Source organism: Hyperolius riggenbachi, chromosome 1 (genome assembly GCF_040937935.1).
Source record: "Hyperolius riggenbachi isolate aHypRig1 chromosome 1, aHypRig1.pri, whole genome shotgun sequence".
NCBI lineage: Eukaryota > Metazoa > Chordata > Amphibia > Anura > Hyperoliidae > Hyperolius > Hyperolius riggenbachi.
In genome coordinates, this window is record NC_090646.1 from 522851700 (window position 1) to 522873952 (window position 22253).

The 22253-nt window shown below is 43.4% G+C and overlaps 1 protein-coding gene across 4 annotated transcripts in view; it reads right to left on the reverse strand.

Annotated features, from left to right (window-relative positions):
• Window positions 1-22253, reverse strand: part of NAA25 (N-alpha-acetyltransferase 25, NatB auxiliary subunit) — a 120731-nt gene that overhangs the window by 70320 nt on the left and 28158 nt on the right. For all 4 annotated transcript variants that reach the window (XM_068245778.1, XM_068245798.1, XM_068245789.1 and 1 more), the window contains exons 2-4: window positions 5149-5234; window positions 3905-4043; window positions 1340-1458 (exon numbers count right to left, since the gene is read on the reverse strand). In XM_068245778.1, coding sequence (XP_068101879.1) covers window positions 1340-1458; window positions 3905-4043; window positions 5149-5234 — 344 coding nt within the window. The remainder of the gene's footprint in view (window positions 1-1339; window positions 1459-3904; window positions 4044-5148; window positions 5235-22253) is intronic.

The following is a 22253-nucleotide window of genomic DNA, read 5'->3' on the forward strand; positions in this document are numbered from 1 at the left end:
TCTGTGTTACGTTCATCTATCTTGATCCTGCTATTTCCTGACTATCCTGTCCTGTCTTTGTGAGGCACGCCATTGCTGCAAACGCATTGGCTACCTCATTCCAGTCTGTTTTATTGTGGACGCTTGCTGTCACTAAGTAGTGGCTAGTTTAGCAAGCGTTCATTCTGTCTACCTGTCCTGATCTCCTCAGTCCTGGTTTATGCGCTCAGCGCTACTTTGCGCTGAGACGTTATTACGAAAGTGTTGTTTGTGGCTGTTCGGATCTGCACCGGCTCTGTGCACCACAATCTCCTATTGGAGTCAGTCCTCTCCTCCACTAAACTGGGGATATCCTGATTCCTTGTGCTGGTGTGTGTACCTCCTTCACGTCAGCTTATGTGTTGCATGCTGACTGTGGTGATTACACCTCCAAGCTTAACAGAATGTATATCTTTGAATAATACATTGGCATTTTTTGTGTCTGCTTGGAGGAGGCAAGTCTACCACTGCCTCCAATTTTTAAACATTTTAGATAATTTTACCCTGTTGGCGCCTCTGTATCTAGCTAACGTTATATTAGTCCAAAGGAAAGCACTGGTAGAGGAAAGGGGGAAGAGGGGAGGTCGGGCACTACAGCGGGATCCACATCCAATTCGGAGGACCAGCGGGGCTACAGCAAGTCTCTTTTGTGGCACATGCAGCGTGCTCTGACTTAAATATGGCAAGAGTCAATAGGTGTAGAAAAAAGTGCGGAGTCGGCACTGCTGCAAATCGTGTTTTAAGCCACAAGTGGTGATACATCACATAGCGTATAGCAAAAAAGTTGTAAACATACCATTTGATGGAGGCTGTTATTGGTGGGCTGGTGGTGGGTGCGGATGAAGCCTGACGGCCGTTTCGCGCTGAGCACTTCTATGGAGGGTGGACTATATTAGTCCACCCTAGGTGGAAGGAGGTTACCCCCTTTTTTTCCTTATATATGGAGAGCGGCATCTTAATCCTGAGTGGGGATGGGTCTAATGTCCCCACCTGCTTAGACAGTGGTTGCTTTCAAGCAACCCTGCTTTGTGAGTATAACCGTATTACTCTACCATTCTCATTCAATCACCAGTACATAACACACTATATTGGGCTCTTGGTGTCCCCATTGTTTGTCATCTTTTTGTTCTGTTTGCTATGACCTTCACTGATCAATGAAATAAAACCTTTTTTCTTGAGGAGGAAAAAACAAACGAGAGAGATCAGAGGGACTATGACAGAACTAACCACAGAGCTACAGATTCACTTTCAAGTCAGTCAGCTTGTATACAGTAGGTGTAGCTATAGGGTGTAGAGTGTGATCATGTAACGATTACTATACCTGCTGCATCTTCTTGTACTCCCCTACTCTGGCATAAGCCATGAACAGGTGAGAATGATATTCTTCACTGCTTGGGACTTTCTTTACAGCTGCCTCATACAGTTTTGTCACCAGTTCCGCTACAAATAAAATAAAAGGAGTTTTTACATTTAGAGCAGTGTAACTACAGCAGTTTATTTTCTTACTTTTGTATACTGCAAGGCATTCTTTGCGACAATCTGCAGCCCCTTTGTGGATACACACTTCAAAGAGTAAGGATCACTGTAAGGGCTGGTTCACACTGGAACTCATAGGCACGGGAAGGAAGGATATTCCCATCTATGACACAGCAATAAACCTGAGAAAACTTTTTTTTTTTTTCTTTCCAGATCTGACTAGAGTGACAAATCATTACTGTCTGTGTAATAAAAAAAAAAAGTCGCCAGTTCCCATGAAAGTGGCATCAACAACTATAATCATCAATCTTGGGCTACCAGAAACTAGGCCCACTAGGGGACTAAATAGCCCTAAAAGGGTACTAAAACATAATTGCCTTTATTGTTAAAAGTTGTATACCAATCAAACTAAGAAATAGAGACACTGGTTTGATTGGTATACTGATCCCCCCCCCCCACCACACACACACACACACACACACACACACACACACAATGTTTCATGGAGCGGGGTGAAACTATCTCCCAGGTCCCTTTAAGGATACCTCACACTTTAAAACATACAAAATCTCGCCGGTTGGCTAGTTTGTGGTGTGGTGTCAGGATCGTATAACCACAACAAAGTAAAGCCAAACCACTGGCTAGATGGTCAGCCGGGGTGGTGTGGAGGATCAACTAGACCTTATTCGTGAGTCATTCTTTAGAACAGGGGAGTCAAACTCGATCATGTAAGGATCCAAAATCTAAAACACAGTCTAAATCACGGGTCAAATCATCTATTAAAATGTAACATTTATGGTCTTAAACAAAGTGATGTAACTGTGGAGGGCCCGCTCCTCCCCCTTCTGCAGAGTAGCACAGTGTTTACCTGCTCCAGTGATGCTTCAGGGCTCCTCAAGTCTACCTGAAAGCCACATGTTCTATGCTGCATACCTCTGGCTCTGAATGTATGTCACATGATCAGAAGCTGGAAGTATTTACACTTCTCGCTGTACTACTCTGCAATGTGGGGAGGGGTTGTGGGGGTTGTTACCAGCCACAAAAGGGGGCCCTTGCTAATTTTGGTAATGGTTTTTGCAGCATCCCGGCTCAAACTGACAATATTTCAATCAGAGACAACAATGTGCTCCTCTGGGTGGGAAGGCAGTGTACTGTTCTTACTACTCACAATGATGCACATTTGAAGCTCTTGAAATGGCGAGGAGGGCGGCATTCGGCCCTTGTGTTTGACACTTGTGTTTTAGAGTATTCCATAAATGTGTGACTCTACTACCGTAAAGAAAATAACCAAATCCATTCAGCACAACACTATGGACTGCAAAGACTAGAGCAAGCTTGAAGAAGTAGATAGCCTTTTGCTTTGCTGTCTGTCTCAGCCTGCAGCAAATGTGGCTGCTCTTGGGTCCTGAGAGCATATGCCGAATGCCTGTGTTAAAGTGAACCCAAGGTGAGAGCAAAATGGAGGCTGCCATATTCATTTCCTTTTAAGCAATACCAGTTGCCTGGCTGTCCTGCTGACCCTCTGCCTCTAATACTCTCAGCCATAGACCCTGAACAAGCATGCAGCAGGTCAGGTGTTTCTGTCAATATTGTCAGAACTTACAAGATTATCTGCATCCTTGTTTCTGGTGTAATTCAGACACTACTGCAGCCAAATAGATCACAATGAACAGAACATGTGGCTGGAGAGCACCCAACAACTGCATGAAGACGAGATCTGGAAACTTACAGAGAAGGATTTAGCAACTTAAAGGGAACCAGAGAGGAAGCTATGTAAAAAATAGAGAAAGGTTTTTTACATACCTGGGGCTTCCTCCAGCCCCATAAACCTGGATCGCTCCCACGCCGCCATCCTCCGCTTCCTCTATCGGCGGTACCGGGTCCCGTTACTTCTGGCGGACGCAGCCAATTTTCCGCATGAACAGGGGCTCCCTCCATAGCCTTACGCATGGCATGCGTAAGGCTAAAGGAGGGAGCCCCTGTGATGCGGAATATTGGTCGCGTCTGCCCGCCGACTGGCGGAAGTAACGGGACCCAGTACCGGCGGACAGAGGAAGCGGAGGATGGCGGCGTGGGAGCGATCCAGGTTTATGGGGCTGGAGGAAGCCCCAGGTATGTATAAAACCTTTCCTCCCAACGTCTCTGGTTCCCTTTAAAGAGAAGCTTTCTGCGATTGGTAGATTTGGTGAGTTTGAGACTTGTATCCTCACTCAACTCTACCCACAGCAGTCACAAGTCACTGGGTGATCTCCATCATTAGCAAAATACAAAATAGATTGGATATCAAGAAGTACAACATATCAATTCTGTGAACAAAAGTAGAGCAACACTAAGAATTGTTGATGCTTTTAGATTTCTGGCTTGTGAAATGTCTTTATTGAGAAACTGTGTAGTAAGAAGTTATCCTTACGCCTGTGCATTTCCCTGTATAAGATGGTGAGGGCCTGCAAGGAGTTGTCATCAGTAGGCTCCAGAGCCGCTACCTCTTGGGCCAGCACAAAAGCTTCATCTTGCTTGCCGGTTCGCTGTAAGCCAATAGCCTTGAGAACCTGGAAAACACAAAATCACACGTTTACTAAAGATGATCAATGAGAGACCAATTTAATGTATGCAGTTTTGCACTGGAACAAATGCAGCTGCTGTCAATATGGCTTTTCCCAAAACTGCATACTAACTGCAAGAAAAGGGCTGAACTAAACTATGGACAGGCAGAGGGGAGGAAGAACTGCCACTTCCTCCCCACCCACATTCGACGTTCAGCTCAGTCGAAGATTGCGACTGAGCAGAACGGGGGCTACAGGGGGCACTGGGAGGATGGTGCTGTGTGCTATTCGCACAGCTCCAGTAACAAAAATTATATTAAAAATACCGGGGCCAAGATAAGGGTCAGGGGTACTTTAAAGTGAACCTGAACTGAGTAAAATTATTTCAAATAAATACATGATGTATCCGCAAATGAGTATTACATACTTACCTCACCATCAATTCCTTTTAGAAGCTCGTACTTTTTTCTAACAATGTTTACTTTCAGATCTGGCAAGATCTTGGCAGACCTCTCTCCGGAAGCTGAAAGCCTTAGGGCCCCTTTTCACTATATCAGTTGCTGTCAGTTATAACTGAAAAGAACAATTGATGTGCAAGGTAATATATATATATATATATATATATATATATATATATCTGGTTAACAGACTGCTGCTACTCTTGATGGGTCTGATGGAAGAACTGCTCTGCTGTTTAAAACATCTAATATAGTGTATAGTTGTTTGTGAGCATAAATGGAGGAACGCAAAGGTTTGATTGCTATGGACAATTTGGTTGAAAGATCACAATCAATCCCCTTGGATGGCTACAGTGGCATGTTTATAAGTAGCAGTATGCCTCCACTAGAGGCTGTCTATGAGATGCTAACTATTCTAGCTTGCATTTAAATTGTGTGCAACTTGAAATTCGGCCAATCCAAATCAAGAGGAAGTGCTCCTGACTGGCTCCATTTCAAGCTGCATACTAATTTGCATTAAATCAGAAGGCAAGATGGGAAAATTTCAATATATTTGCATGAAGGCCAAAATTATGTACATCTAGAGTAGACCATCTCTAGTCTCCACAGTCTTCCAAACCGGACACTTTAAAATAAAAGAAAACTGGTAGTACCTTAGCACAGTGCAGATCTTTGTGTTTTTTCAGAAGTTTCTCAGCCTGCTGTATTGCCATCTTATTGTTCCCATTGTCCAGGTAATCTAGAATGTAATGATAAAATAAGATATGAGCATTCAGGTGAAAGCTTTCTGCACTTGAATGGTTTTCATTGACATTAAAAAGTTGTAGAAATCATCTTACAGGATATCCGAGGTGACGTGATATGATTAGACATGTGTATCTACAGTGTCTAGCTCACAAATAACTATGCTGTGTTCCTTTTTTTCCTTTCTCTGCCTGAAAGAGTTAGGGTCCATTTCCACTTGTGCGGTGCGAATCGCCGTTGAAAAAAATCTGCATGCGGATGCGAATTTCGCATGCGGTTGAATGCGAATTTTCATGCAAATTCGCATGAATGACGCTGTATGCGAATTTAACCATGGCAGTGCCTGTGTGCTTTTCAATTGATTCCATGCGAATTCGCATGAAAATTCACATACACCCGCATAGCGGTATGCGAATTCTGATGGCTCTGCCATGCGAATTTTTGACGCGGATAAAAACGCTGAGAAATCCTGACAAGTGGAAACAGTCCCATCCACTTGTATTGGCTATGCGAATTCGCATGTGGCAAACGCATGCAAATTCGCGATAGTGGAAATGGGCCCTTAAATATCAGGTATGTAAGTGGCTATTATGGTATTTGTGTTATTTGTGTGCTGGGCACTGTACATACACATGTCTATCTCATCATGTCACATGTCACCTCAGGTAACCTTTAATGAAACCCTGCGAGGTAAAAATAACCACATACTAAAATATAGAACGCCATAAACAGGGTCCTTTCACACTGTGTCAATTGTGCCACAATGGACAATATTGCATCGCAATGCAATGATATTCCTAAGGGGCTTTCACATTGAGCCTGGTACATAGCAGGCCTGTTCCCGATGCAGTAACTCCCAGCATCCTGTGCGTTAACCAGGCAAACATGCGTTTACAGTGGCGGCAAAGCGTACTTTCATTGAACTGTATGCTCCACTGTACGTATAACACAGGATGCAACTTTTCAGCACCGATGAAGATATCAAAATGTGTACAGTGAGAAAGGGCTCCAATATAGCCTCTACATCTTCAGAGAGGTGACTGTAGGCCTGTGTATAGAAGGAAGTGTGTAGAGGGAGGCATGGCTGCATTATTTTCACTTTGCTATAAAGAGAAAAACAGAAACATCTCAGGCATCCCTTCAGATTATTATTATTATTATGTACACATTCCTCACTCTTCCCTGTAGAGCATATCTGAGTTAAGCTTTGTACACACTAGCAATGAAGATCAGACAAGTTTATTACATATAATCGCAGTGGCGTAGTGGTTAGCATTCTCGCCTTGCAGCACTGGGTTACCATCACAGCCAGTGCACCATCTGCACAAAGTTTGTATGTTCTCCCCGTGTCTGTGTGTTTATTCTTGGCACTCTGGTTTTCTACCACATCTCAAAAACATACAGCCAAGTTAATTGGCTTACCCTTAAATTGGCCCTAGGCTACGATACATACATAGACATGACTATGGTAGGCATTAGATTGAGATCTGAGTTAGTTAAGTGACAACACAGTATGTACGCTTTACATCGCTGCGAAAGATGTCAGCACTATATTATTACTAATCCTATATAATAAAACCCTTCTGTCCCTGCGTCATCCTCCCGTCATTGTGTCCGTGAGTTTTAGCTACTGCACATGAGTAGCCGTTGGGACAGGAGGATGGGGCCGGGCATGTGCTTACATGCCGTGGCAGCGGTCATAGGGGCAGGAGTGAAGGGAGGTTGTGAGAGACTAGAGCCAGTTACATTAAAGGGCTTAGGTCCACCTAGTAAAGGTAAAATATAATAATAGTACAGCAGAAATCATGTGTTTACAGTAGCATGTAGCATGGAATGGACATTTGTTCCCACACCTTGCATAGTGGACTTTCCCTAAGTGTTGAGCAGGTGCAGCTTAAAAGATAGGTTGCGGTGCCAACAACAGTTCATAATGCACTGGCTCATAAAAGATCTGGTGCGATTGATGGACCCCTGTGCTTACAGATAACTGGCATGCAAAAATTCTGTCACATCTGATTCTTTTCCCTCTAGATTTGATTATTTTTTTTTTACATTTACATTTTTACCAAAGGATTGCTGATGACCTTTTTGTGAGGTTTCGTGTAATGTCACCTTTGTTTGTATGGGATTCTTTGACACAACCATGTACACACTAGCTCTGTGTCTGAAGATACCAGGCAAGAAAGCACATTTGCATTAAACAAAAAAACATGGGGACTCAGTCAGCAAGAAGAGGAAGAAAACTAAGGTGCATAAAACATTAATGAATTAAAGAGAGAGAGAGAGTGTGTGAGTGAGTCATAAAATCAATTCTTTATTTTTATCTGGTAAACAAGTAATAAGGATGCTAACCGGACAATCCAAAAGTTAAAATCACTATTACTTTTCTTGTTGATAAATGATCATTCCCAGTTTACCTGGCTCTTATTTAGTACAGAAAAAGTAAGTTGCAGGGCATGCTGGGTTGTCCTTTTTTGCTTCTCCGTTTCCCCTCAGAATTAACTAATGCAGCCTGATTGGCTGAAGCCTCTTTCCCTCCTGTTTTCCCCTCCCACACCTCTGTTCCTCTCTGATTGGCCAATATTTCTCATGCTAAAGCTGGCCACTAATGGTCCAATTTCTAGCGAAAAATCGTTCGAGCGATCAGAAATTCTGATCGGATTGGTTGTAAATAATCTCCGTTGGTGGACACAATCGATTATGAACGAGTGAAAAAAAATGTCGCCCGAATGAATTTTCGTCGAACGAAAATTTGGATTTTCTTGGTGGTCATGATAGATAGGAAGAAAAGATTGGTTAGTTGATGGTGTAGTGAATGATTTTTCGTCCGATCAGAATTTCTGATCGCTCGAACGATTTTTCGCTAGAAATTGGACCGTTAGTGGCCAGCTTAAGACAATGCACTTTCTATAGAGAAGGTCGGGCAAATCAGACAGAGGAGAGTAATGCTGGGCATACACGGGTCGATCCGGCGGCCGCCGCGTCCCTGCTCGTGCACGCGGATAGATTCCTGCTCGTCCCCGCTGGCTCTCCTTATTAGCCGATCGATTCCCCGCTATTGTCCGCCGAGCGGGGAATCTATCCGGCAGGTCATCGTCAGATATTATCAATCAATCGAGCCATCATCGTGCACGCGGATAGATTCCTGCTCGTCCTCGCTGGTTCTCCTTATTAGCCATCAGGCTCGATTGAAAAGCCTGCGTTAACTGCCGTGTATGCCCAGCATAAGGGAGGAAATTGTATCAGGATTGGCTTCAAAATAGCCACACTTAAAATGGGAAATGCTAAGAAGGATTTTCTCTTTTTTTACTGTAGAAAAATCACTAAAATCAAAATGAGGACATTGCAATACATATGTTATATAAGTAGAGCAAGTATTTATCTACTTATATATGTTTTTTTCTGAGATAGTATGGCTGACAGCTCCTCTTTAATGTATCAACAAATAAGTCAGTGGGTAGATGCCAATGCAAGGCTGTTCAAATTACTTGAAAGCTTAAAAACACTTAAAGTGGACCCAAATTAAAAATACAAGATTTCAGAAATAAAATCTATTTTCTAAATTATAATGATAAATAGCAGCCTTTTTTCAGCTGCATGACGACAAATATAAAATCTTTTACATTTATTGGAGGAACCCCTCCCTTCCTTTCAAATTGCCGGACAAAATCCGGCAAACTGGTGGAGTATATGGTGTCCGGCAATGGAGGAATTGCTAATGGCTGCCCCCTGTATAACCCTAGTTATGAAAAGAGAAGGGTGAAAAGCATGCACTGAAATGCTCATAGGTATGAAGGAGTGCTTATTTATCTTTGTATGTGTCAGAGTGATGCAACTAAATATTTTTAATTTAAAAAAAATGTTTGGTTTGGGTCCGCTTTAACATAAAGGTTTTTATTTTATTTGCACAAAATATCAAAAATTTGTACAGAACATTAGCCCAGTAATACAAATCCTTCATGGAACACGCCACATATTTGTATGCTGTATATATTCAACTGCAGACTTTGGTACATGAATTCCATATTCCCAGATGTCACATAGCTCCTGTCTTAAGCAACAAACAAGCCATGAACTCCCAGCAGAAATAATGGGGAGGAGTTAGAGCCAAAAATAGCCTTCACATTTATTTATCAAAGTGTTTAAAATAAGAACTGTCTGCAGTGAACTCAGCAACCGGACTGCTATTATTATGATTTCACAAAGCACAACTGTCTCAACATTAACATTTCAACATAATGTAACAATATTAAACAACTTATTTTTTTTCAAGTGCTTTTCACTGTAGGACAAAGCAGCATGCTCCTGGAAAGAAAAAAAAATGGCCCTGTCCTGCTACATTACAGCTGGCAATACAAAGTGCTTTTTACAGTAGATGAGGGAAACAATATATAGCTCCTCCTCAATATCTATAATGCCTCTTTGTTTACTGCCTTGTACCATTCAACAAAAATGCAATCTAATGTCAGATGCATTACCACCGCTATTTACTACTTTATGCCAATGAGTATGTCAAAAAGCTTGTTAAAGTGGTATGAAATGCAGCATTTCCTCTTTGTTCTAAAAGATTTAAAGCATAAAATCTACTACCACATTTTTTATTTTTTTTTATTTTTAGCAGAACAGCATTTAAACAGTTCAAGACAGCATTCTGTTCTTCAGTGGAAAAGCTATTTGCTTCAGTAGGCAGCTTCTAGCCACATCTGAAGAGATAACATTTTATTTTGTTTACATACCTTTGTCAGATACATTTAGTAAACATTAGCAAACTGCAGAAACTGAGCTGCAAAGCAGAAAGCGCTAAGAAGTGATCACTACATAGATTTTACTATATAAATATGCTATGCAATAAAAAGCAATGGCAGCTTTCAGAGCAAATAAACTGTACTTTGGGAATTTTCTAACAGACAATATTACTTGTGCACAAAAGCAAATATGATAACTGTATAGGTAATAAAAAGTAGAAAGAAAAAACACATTTTATTGACTTATGTCAGAGTTTTATCCCACTTTAAATTCAGTCTATTTCCTGAAAAGTAAAGAGAAGCCAAGAGAGCCTCATCTGAGTTAGGGCCCTTTTCCACTAGCAGTCGCTAGCGTTCGCGCTGAACGCTAGCGATTGCTGAATCACAATTCCGCCGTTTTCCCGACGTTTGCGGCCGCGATTTTGCTATGCTATGCACTGCATAGCAAAATCGCGGCAAAAGTCGCTCCGCGGCGCGATCGAGTAAAAAACGAATCGCGGTAGTGGAAATGACCTACCGCGATTCCTATGTTAAAAAGCAAACCGTAGCGATTGTAAAATCGCTAGCGGTTTGCGGTTTTGCGATTCAGCTAGCGCAAACGCGCTAGTGGAAAAGGGCCCTAAGAGAAGGCTTGTGATAAAGTTTTAATACTGGAAAGTTCAAAGGGTCATTACTTCTATTTGTTTTTCAGCTCAGCAAAGTATATTTGTCATGGTTGCTGTTTAGAATCCAGTCTTAAAATTAAGTCCTTTGACTAAAAATATGCGACTGTTTTAAGTTTAGTAAAACGCATACAATTAATCTCATAAGTTTGTTTTCTCTTCAGAACAGAATTGCTTTAAAGAACAGTTTCCTTGTCAATGTTTGTTTGATAAAACAAAATGTCAAACAAGAATGTTTTTGTTAATTTTGATGTTTTTATCACATTTACAGTGGTTTGCAAAAGTAATCGGCCCTCTTGAACTTTTCCACATTTTGTTTTATTACTGCCACAAACATGAATCAATTGTATTGGAATTCCACGTAACAGACCAATACAAAGTGGTGTACGCGTGAGAAGTGGAACGAAAACCATACAGGATTCCAAACATTTTTTTTTTACAAATAACTGCAAAGTGAGCTGTGCGTAATTATTCAGCCCCCTTTGGTCTGAGTGCAGTCAGTTGCCTATAGACATTGCCTGATGAGTGCTAATGACTAAATAGAGTGCGCCTGTGTGTAATCTAATGTTAGTACAAATACAGCTGCTCTGTGACGGCCTCAGAGGTTGTCTAAGGCCTAGTGCACACCAAAAACCGCTAGCAGATCCGCAAAATGCTAGCAGATTTTGAAACGCTTTTTCTTATTTCTCTGCAGCGTTTCAGCTAGCATTTTGCGGTTTTGTGTAGCGGTTTTGGTATAGTAGATTTCATGTATTGTTACAGTAAAGCTGTTACTGAACAGCTACTGTAACAAAAACCGCCTGGCAAACCGCTCTGAAGTGCCGTTTTTCAGAGCGGTTTGCGTTTTTCCTATACTTAACATTGAGGCAGAAACGCATCCGCAATCCAAAATCTGCAGCAGCCCGGGAGTATGCGTTTCTGCAAAACGCCTCCCGCTCTGGTGTGCACCAGCCCATTGAAATACATTACCCTAGCGGATCCGCACCCGCAAGCAGATCGCAAACAGCAGCAGAAACGCTCCGGTGTGCACTAGGCCTTAGAGAATATTCGGAGCAACAACACCATGAAGTCCAAACAACACACCAGACAAGTCAGGGATAAAGTTATTGAGAAATTTAAAGGGATACTGTAGGGGGGGGGGGGGGGGGTCGGGGGAAAATGAGCTGAACTTACCCGGGGCTTCTAATGGTCCCCCGCAGACATCCTGTGTTGGCGCAGCCACTCACTGATGCATCGGCCCCGCCTCCAGTTCACTTCTGGAATTTCTGACATTAAAGTCAGAAAACCACTGCGCTTGCACGCCCGTGTCCTCGCTCCCGCTGATGTCACCAGGAGTGTACTGCGCAGACACAGACCATACTGGGCCTGCGCTGTGAGCTCTTGATGACATCAGCGGGATCGAGGACACGGCAACGCAGGCGCAGTGGTTTTCAGACTTTAAAGTCTGAAATTCCAGAAGTGAACCGGAGGCGGGGCCAGAGCATCGGTGAGTGGCTGCGCCAACACAGGATGTCTGCGGGGGATCGTTAGAAGCCCCGGGTAAGTTCAACTCATTTTCCCCTGACCCCCCTACAGTATCCCTTTAAAGCAGGCTTAGGCTACAAAAAAAAGATTTCCAAAGCCTTGAACATCCCACGGAGCACTGTTTATGCGATCATTCAGAAATGGGAGTATAGAACAACTGTCAACCTACCAAGACCAGGCCGTCCACCTAAACTCAAAGGTCGAACAAGGAGAGCGCTGATCAGAAGTGCAGTCAAGAGGCCCATGGTGACTCTGGACGAGCTGCAGAGATCTACAGCTCAGGTGGGGGAATCTGTCCATAGGATAACTATTAGCCACAAGCCATGTTGGGGACACAGCAAACATATGGAAGAAGGTCAGATGAGACCAAAATGGAACTTTTTGCAAAACGCTATGTGTGGCGGAAAACTAACACTGCACATCACTCTGAACACACCATCCCCACTGTCAAATATGGTGGTGGCAGCATCATGCTGGGGGGGGGGGGGGGGGGGGGAAGGGGGTGCTTTTCTTCAGCAGGGACAGGGAAGCTAGTCACAGTTGATGGGAAGATGGATGGAGCCAAATACAGGGAAATCTTGGAAGAAAACCTCTTGGAGTCTGCAAAAGACTTGAGACTGGGGCGGAGGTTCACCTTCCAGCAGGACAATGACCCTAAACATAAAGCCAGGGCAACAATGGAATGGTTTAAAACAAAACATATCCATGCGTTAGAATGGCCCAGTCAAAGTCCAGATCTGAATACAATCGAGAATCTGTGGCAAGATCTGAAAACTGCTGTTCACAAACACTGTCCATCTAATCTGACTGAGCTGGAGCTGTTTTGCAAAGAAGAATGGGCAAGGATTTCAGTCTCTAGATGTGCAAAGGCGGTAGAGACATACCCTAAAAGACTGGCTGCTGTAATTGCAGCAAAAGGTGGTTCTACAAAGTATTGACTCAGGGGGCTGAATAATTACGCACACCTCACTTTGCAGTTTTGTTTTTTTTAATGTTTGGAATCATGTATGATATTCGTTCCACTTCTCACGTGTACACCACTTTGTATTGGTCTTTCATGTGGAATTCCAATAAAATTGATTCATGTTTGTGGCAGTAATGTGACAAAATGTGGAAAACTTCAAGGGGGCCGAAAACTTTTGCAAACCACTGTATGTATGAGTATCTTTAGCCAATTCAGCCACTATTGGTTGTCAAAATCTATGCAAGCTGGTACACACAACTGCTTGTAAAACATTTTTTTTTTCAGCTTAGCAAGTAACTGCTAAGGGTTATATGAAAAATGTAATGGTCCATTTCCACTAGGGCTGAAACCGTCCAGCATTTCCCTGCAGGCGAGTGGGGCGGGAAAGTATTCCTATCCCTTCTATGGCTTGCTGTCTGAATTCACATTGAGGTGTGATTCTGTATGGCATGCTACTGTTTCCAGCAGCATGCACCCATATCCCTGTAGCCGTACATGGCACAGCTGAGCGATTGTGATGCATACTCGCATCACTACAAGTGCCAGCGGACTGTCTGCAAAACAAACACCAGCTCAGTGGAAACAGGTTTAAAGTGGACCTGAACTCTTGCACGGGACAGAAGGAAAACAGAGAAATGCACCCTGTATGTATTTAGAAAGTTTAGCCTGTCTAATTCCCACTCATTTGTGACTAATCACAACTATAATTTGATCTCTGAGCTGTGTCAGCTAGCTGCCTTGGCAAAGCAGCTAAATTGAAGACACAGGATGTTAACCCTATGTCTGCTTCCATGAAAGCAGGAAGAAGACACACAATAGATTTATTGCAGACTATGTATCAGTTGTAACAAAAATGTTTTTCTTTAAAGATTATGCTGCTGCTTATTTTTTAGAGCAGAGAGGAAGTTACGAGTTCAGGTCCGCTTTAAACATTGATAGTTCATCAATCCCTCAGTGTGAGCAGAGGAAAAAGTGTCTATGTTCCTTATTACACTCGCAGCACAAGTTACCTCATCGTTCAGATTGAATAACTTTGATCAATTCCGTTTTTTATTGATCCCAACACTAACAGTAGAAAGTGAGGACTACAGTTTGATCAATTGTCAATTACATTTCTGTTGAAATTTCATCAAGCTCAGCTGGTACACGTTGGTAGTTCAATTGGTACTCACCAACTGATTTACGGTCACAGAATAATTCAGTTAGTTTTAGCAACGGAAAACCATAGCCTTGCACTGAACAGAAAAGCTCTTTGATGACTAGAGAGCCACAGCCAAAGAAGGCCACAACTTGAAACTTTTCTGCACCTGTCAGGCACATAAGCAAATGGATCTGCCAGCCAGCCAGGACTCTGGCCCACACTTCCCACACAGCTGAGTGTGCAGCACTCGCAATTTACTTCCTCAGAGGATTGGGGTCAGCTTCACACACATCAAATGGATAACCCATAAGCCATGTGCAAGGTCAGGAAAGGATCTGTGACCAGAAGAAATTTAGAGGAAGCTACGGTACCTCCACTCTAGCTTCCCCATAAAAGACCAGTGGAACAGCATACATGAGCTGAAGCAAAGAACTGACAACACTACAACAGCACTGGAAGCACATGAGAGATCTATGAAGCAAGTGGTTGCAGAATTATCAGCAGCTAATACAAGGCTGGGAGATTATAAAACAGAAGCCAAGAGGAAAATAGGGACTTGCCCAAAACTACAGGATTATTGATTTGGCCTCCCTAGCAACTGCACCATTAGGATCCTTTCACACTGAATCTACTTTGTTCCACTGCAATGGACAGTATCATTGCATCACAACGCAATGGTGATATTCCTATGATATGTTCACATTGGGTGTGGTGGGTCCCATTGGATAACACATACTTTCATAGTACTTATGCTTCACGGTATGGTTGCTTCACACAGCTAACGCGCAGTGTGACTTTTCAACACAGTTGCATTGCAATGGTATAGCAATGCAATGTGCACAGCGTGAGAGGACCCTTGCTATAGATACAATTGAATTTGAAATGATCCATTGGGCACTAGGACCACAAAAACCAGAAGGTACCCCCAGGCACACAATTATAAAGTAAACATATTATGAGACAAAGGAAGCCGTGCTACAAGTTGGCCTGCTCCAAAAGGCCCCACAGCCTACACTGACCCCCACAACCTACACTAAATAGTAGTACATTCTACTAATAAATGTTGATACTTGCAGAGGGGTGCTGCCAGGGACACAGGATCGTGGGCTGCTGCGGGTCTAGAACCATGGAGTTGTAGTAGGCTGAAGTGTGTTGCAGTGTGTTGCCCAAGTACAGAACTGCCATCAGGAGAGATAGGTCCAGGTTATCAGTGGTGGTGAAGAACTGCACGAGCCAGGAGCTGGAGCTGCCCACGTGGTGTTCCCCACAATCATAGAGCAAGCACAGGGCATCTGGGAGCCAGAGTGCCGCTCATTGCCGGCGGATGGTGGAGACGGAGAAGCTGCACTCAGGGACGTCGGTCTGGAGATGGAGGCTGTCGGGTTATCAGCGGCGTCCAGGTTATCAGCCGCGGTGGTGGAGAACTGGAGGAGACAGGAGCTGCCCACATGGAGCGCCGCCAATTATAGAGCTAGCACAGTGCGCCCCTCGAGTGCCGCTCATCGCCGGAGTAGCAGTAGCATCGCTGTGATGGTGGAGCCAGAGAAGCTGCTCTCGAGGACGTCGGTCTGGAGATGGAAGCTGTCGGTTATCAGCGGCGTCCAGGTTATCAGCAGCACCGGTGGAGACAGGAGCTGCCCACGTGATGCGCCACCAATAACCGAGCGAGCACAGGGCATCCGGGGAGCCAGAGTGCTGCTCAATGCCCATGTGAGTCGGGGGTGAGCCGAACAGCCAGGTAGAGCCGGGAAGCCTGAATGGCGCTCAATGCGGATGTGAGCCCTGCAGCGCCATCTTGGGTGGGCTAAAGTCCATGTAAGAGCATAATCCTCCCCACCATCTCACGCTGATCACGCATGAAAGCAGGATGGCAGCACATTCGGACTATAAGACGCAGGAACTCCCCCCCACACACACACACTTTTGGGGGAGAAAAAGTGCGTCTTATAGTACGGAAAATACGGTAGTATTAGAATCTACTTTCACTGTGCCTAAATCCGTCCGAATCCGCAGCATTTCCCCGCATGTGAGCTGCATGGGGAAATGCTTCCAATCCAGTGGCTTACTGTCCAGATTGCACAGGGGTGTGCAGCAGATTTATGCAGCACACAGTCAAATCCCTATAGTCGTGCGTGGCAAGGCTTAGCGATTTGGGCTGCGGTTACACAGCAGAACGAGAGCTGCGGCCAAATCGTGAACGATCTCCTAGTGGAAATAAGCCCTTAAGTATAAATTAACATTAAAGGAACACTATCGATTAACATGTTTTTTTCAATTGAGATAGGAAGTGTTTGGGAAGTGTTGCTAAGTATTGGTGTGTAGATTTGAATCCTTATCTCTGTTTACGGTTATCCAATTCCTTTCACATTTTTCTGACAGCAGTCTGCTGTAATCTGATGGCGATGGGGAATTCCCTCACAGTGTATCCGTTAACCCTGTGTGTGCAGAGAGCTCAGTCAGAGACAGGTAGAGCTTTCTCATCACAGAGAGCAGAGAAAATGTATCTTATGTGCAACATAATCATTTGTAATTGTGTGTGTGAAACCTGATACCTGACAGGATTTTGTTTTCATATACAGTGGTGTGAAAAACTATTTGCCCCCTTCCTGATTTCTTATTCTTTTGCATGTTTGTCACACTTAAATGTTTCTGCTCATCAAAAACCGTTAACTATTAGTCAAAGATAACATAATTGAACACAAAATGCAGTTCTAAATGATGGTTTTTATTATTTAGTGAGAAAAATAACTCAAAACCTATATGGCCCTGTGTGAAAAAGAAATTGCCCCCTGAACCTAATAACTGGTTGGGCCACCCTTAGCAGCAATAACTGCAATCAAGCGTTAGCGATAACTTGCAACGAGTCTTTTACAGCGCTCTGGAGGAATTTTGGCCCACTCATCTTTGCAGAATTGTTGTAATTCAGCTTTATTTGAGGGTTTTCTAGCATGAACCACCTTTTTAAAGTCATGCCACAACATCTCAATAGGATTCAGGTAAGGACTTTGACTAGGCCACTCCTAAGTCTTCATTTTGTTTTTCTTCAGCCATTCAGAGGTGGATTTGCTGGTGTGTTTTGGGTCATTGTCCTGTTGCAGCACCCAAGATCGCTTCAGCTTGAGTTGAGAAACAGATGGCCGGACATTCTCCTTCAGGAGTTTTTGGTAGACAGTAGAATTCATGGTTCCATCTATCACAGCAAGCCTTCCAGGTCCTGAAGCAGCAAAAACAACCCCAGACCATCACACTACCACCACCATATTTTACTGTGGGTATGATGTTCTTTTGCTGAAATGCTGTGTTACTTCTACACCAGATGTAACGGGACACGCACCTTCCAAAAAGTTCAACTTTTGTCTTGTCGGTCCACAAGGTATTTTCCCAAAAGTCTTGGCAATCGAGATTTTTTTTAGCAAAATTGAGACGAGCCTTAATGTTCTTTTTGCTTAAAAGTGGTTTGCGCCTTGGATATCTGCCATGCAGACCGTTTTTGCCCAGTCTCTTTCTTATGGTGGAGTCATGAACAATGACCTTAATTGAGGCAAGTGAGGCCTGCAGTTCTTTAGATGTTGTCCTGGGGTCTTTTGTGGCCGTTCAGATGAGTTTTCTCTGCGCTCTTGGGGTAATTTTGGTCGGCCAGCCACTCCTGGGAAGGTTCGTCACTGTTCCATGTTTTTGCCATTTGTGGATAATGGCTCTCACTGTGGTTCGCTGGAGTCCCAAAGCTTTAGAAATGGCTTTATAACCTTTACCAGACTGATAGATCTCAATTACAGTACTTTGTTCTCATTTGTTCCTGAATTTCTTTGGATCTTGGCATGATGTCTAGCTTTTGAGGTGCTTTTGGTCTACTTCTCTGTGTCAGATAGCTCCTATTTAAGTGATTTCTTGATTGAAACAGGTGTGGCAGTAATCAGGCCTGGGGGTGACTACAGAAATTGAACTCAGGTGTGATAAACCACAGTTAAGTTATTTTTTAACAAGGGAGGCAATCACTTTTTCACACAGGGCCATGTAGATTTGGAGTTTTTTTCCCTCACTAAATAATAAAAACCATCATTTAAAACTGCATTTTGTGTTCAATTATGTTATCTTTGACTAATAATTAACGGTTTTTGATGAGCAGAAACATTTAAATGTGACAAACATCCAAAAGAATAAGAAATCAGGAAGGGGGCAAATAGTTTTTCACACCACTGTAACTCTGCTTCAATATTACACTGTCCCTAGAATGTCAGACTGCAGAGATTCACACCTCTGTAAGGGCTGGAACCCACAGGAGCGCTTTTGGCAGCGTTTTGGCAGCACTGCGATACGCTAGCAGTTTGCCAAAACGCTGGGCTAATGTTAATGGATGGGGCAACTTCCACAGGAGCGTTTGCGTTTCCCAGAAACGCAAACGCAGGACCTGCAGCATTATGGGAGCGTTAGCGCTTCAATGTAAAGTATTGAAACGCTAGCAGAAACGCTCAGCAAAACCTAAACTGAGCGGTTTTGCTAGCGTTTTGCGGTTCAGCACACTGTAACAAAATGAAAAATTATTCACAGGACCAATCAGGATAAAAACGCAAAACGCTACGCACCCGCTGGTCAAAAAAATACAATGTTGCAAAACACAACCAAAAACGCGCATGAATCCGCTTGCAAACCGCTCAGACAAAACGCTAGCGGTTGCGTTTTGCGTTTGCTGATTTCAGTGGGTTCCAGGCCTAAATGAGACATTCCAAACGTAGCTAATATCTACACACAATGAATTACAGCTTTGGCCTCTGATATTTAACATGAAAAGTAGGAAAATGTTTACAAGGCGACTTAGACATTATTTGTACATTGTCATTTTAGAACACTTGGTTCGATAGTGTTCTTTTAATTTTAAACTACCTAGGGTAAGTGTGCATGGTCAGCACACCAGAAGAAGCTCAGAGGAAGGAGGCAACCTAGCATGAGTTTGAAAGACAGCTTGCCCTTTAATAACTAAATTACTTACTATAACTAAGTGGCGCAGCAAAGGGCCCGTAGAGATCAATTTGTCAGACTAAGGGTGCCCATTAACAGTACAATTTTTTCACAGAATGCCATCTTTAGGATAAAATTGATCCGAATGTTGGATTTTATGAGCCCATTTGAAGAAAGAATTGTTCAGTAAATATGAACAAACGATAATTACCTTCCGATTAGTTACGATGGTTCAAATCGCATCGAACGCGCATTTAGTGAAAAAATGTACCATTAATGGGCACCTTTAGGGTCTTTTTACACTACATCAGTTGCTGTCAGTTATAACGGAAGGGAGAACTGATGTGCAAGATAATGTCCATGTTTCCCTATGGCTCAGTTCACATTACACACATTCTTACTGAAAGCTTTTTCACAATGCACTTATATAGAAAGTTAATTTAATTGTCAGTCTCTCTAGGGTTTATCTGGACTTGTAAAGGTAGCCATACATCTAGCGATGATGGGCAGAGTCGACCAAGAGACAAATCTCTGTTTAATTGAATCTGATTAGAGAGAGATCTGCCAGCTGCCCATACACCGTAGGCTGACTCCTAACCAACTTCATGCTGAAATCGATCAGGAATCGGCCTTGCGATGCCCTGTTGTGCTAGTGCCTCCCCAATAGATTTAGTATATCCTTTTGCTATTCTTAGGGTGCCCCTTTTGTCTTGCCTTGTGACGCTGAATAACCAGCCCAGCGCTCCCTCCCCCCCATGTCAAATGTGCCCCCGCGGTGCACTATACTTTACCTGTGCATGTCTGCCACTGTGCGGCCCACGTTGTTGCTGGCAGACATGAGGGAACTTGTGTGTCATCAAATGCACCCACGTTATTCCAGCAACCACATAGTGCGCATATATGGGGAATGCGGGTGGAGTCCAGGGCCTGCGGCGGACCAATAAAGTATCCGCCAGGGGGATCGCTCAGAAACAGCCTTATCAGTAAGCCGTACACACGCGCTACTGTCGCCTGAAAGTCCGCCCAGCGGGTGGGTCTGACGGACCAGTCGTTGGCGAGCGTAGTGCGTGTGTACGCACCTTTACCTGCCAGATAGATAATTCCGACATGTTGGAAATTATCTAACCATCTATCTGCCTAGCAATTAGGCATTGTTCTACTCAGCAGGAGATAGCCAGAAGACAATGCACCAGAGATAGTGACCAGTCTCTACCAGTACTTTACAGAAAATAATCTAATTACTGAAAATCTAACAGAAAATTGTATGGTGTGTACTAGGCATTACACAAAGCAACTTCTAAATGCCAAGTAAAGCTGCGTACACACGCACTAGTAAAGACGGGTCCGTCAGACCCTCATGCTGGGCGGTCGTTTTCCCGACAGTAGTGTGTGTGTACAGTCTATCTGCAGACTGATAAGGCTGTTTCTGAACGGAGCGCTAAGCGGATCATTCAGAAACAGCCTTATCAGTTTGGAGATAGACTGTACACACGTACTACTGTCGGGAGAACAACCGCCCAGTGGGAGGGTCTGACAGACCCTTCGTTCTCTTTAGTAGTGCGTAATGATGTAAAAGATGTAATAGCAACAGCTCAGGGGAAAGACCAAACTTAAATCACTGGTCTGGATAAAGAACTATTTAGAATACACTTTCTCATTATTTCCTTTGCATACCACTGATATTAAATTAACAAACAAAAAAAAAAAACACCCCACACTAAATATAGGTCTGTTGACATGCAGGTCTTTCTTTAGCACACATGGCATTTAGTTGCACGTTCACTTTAGCACAGGGGTAGCTGAGTAACGGCTCACGCTGCTGCCGCTGACATTTTGGTCAGTGTTGATTACTATTCCCCGTCCGAGTCGTAGCATTTCAGAGAGGGAGAAGTCATTCATGGTCCGGCTGTTGCTGGCATTCGAATTACACTGCTCAGCTATTGACATAATCTTATGTCTATGGCGGCTCCCAGGTCAGACGCAGCACAGGGGGGAGTATGCATGCCAAAATAACCTGCCTCGCTTTCTTCATATATAGGCTGGTATTCTGTACAAGATCTGAAGGCATTAAAGCCTTTCATTATGACACAGTAACTGGAATTTAAAAAGCGAAAAAAAAAATGGGGGCAAGAAAGCATTGCAACTTCTCAATCATTTCCTTTATCCATATATTTACAAATTGTGTCCGATTTTTATAGATGCTGAAAACAAAACAGAGAAAAGGAAGGACTATGGATTGCACAATACATAATTCTCAGGCCGTGTTGACAATATGTGCATTACACAAAGCAACATGCCGCCGCATGCAAAAGTACTGCCCATACAACTGTATGGGCAAGTTGTAAGGTTTGTGTTCTATTGGTCTGTATTATCCTAATGTACTCTCTACAGCACATACCACAAGAATTGATGCAACCACATTACACAATGATTGCAGCATGAAAAAGACCTTGGGGATGTTTGACATGGTTTGTGGATCTGCCAGAAACTTGCAGGCCTCTAAAAAAATGTTTGGCACGGTAGTTGTATGGGCATTGACCCCTGCATGTACATCTAAGCAGGCAGCAGCTGTCTGCTACACAGTAACAGCTCCATAACACAGGTTGTGCAATTAGCGCATGTAGATACGCAACGTGTGGTACTCGCAGTTCATACCAGTGACATTGTCAAGTATCAAACGCTACATTTCCATTGTTTTACACAGCAACCAAATGGCACTTGTTCCTTGGTAGATAGGCAGTTGAACCATACGGCACATATAAGCCATCGTTGTAGCCCTGCGTTCTCTGGTCTCAGCGATCAGCTTGGTTTCCAAGAATGACATGCAATATCAAGCTGTGAACATTGCTAGCTTCCTTTCATCGATTACCCAAGAACTCTTCCTATTGTACACAACCGCCCATGGCTCAGAGGCATGTAAATATAACAATTAACAAGGGCTAGAATAGCATTAGGAAAAACACACGCACAGATATTGTGAATATCAGTAGGATACCGAAAGCTCAATTTTTGCTATTTTACA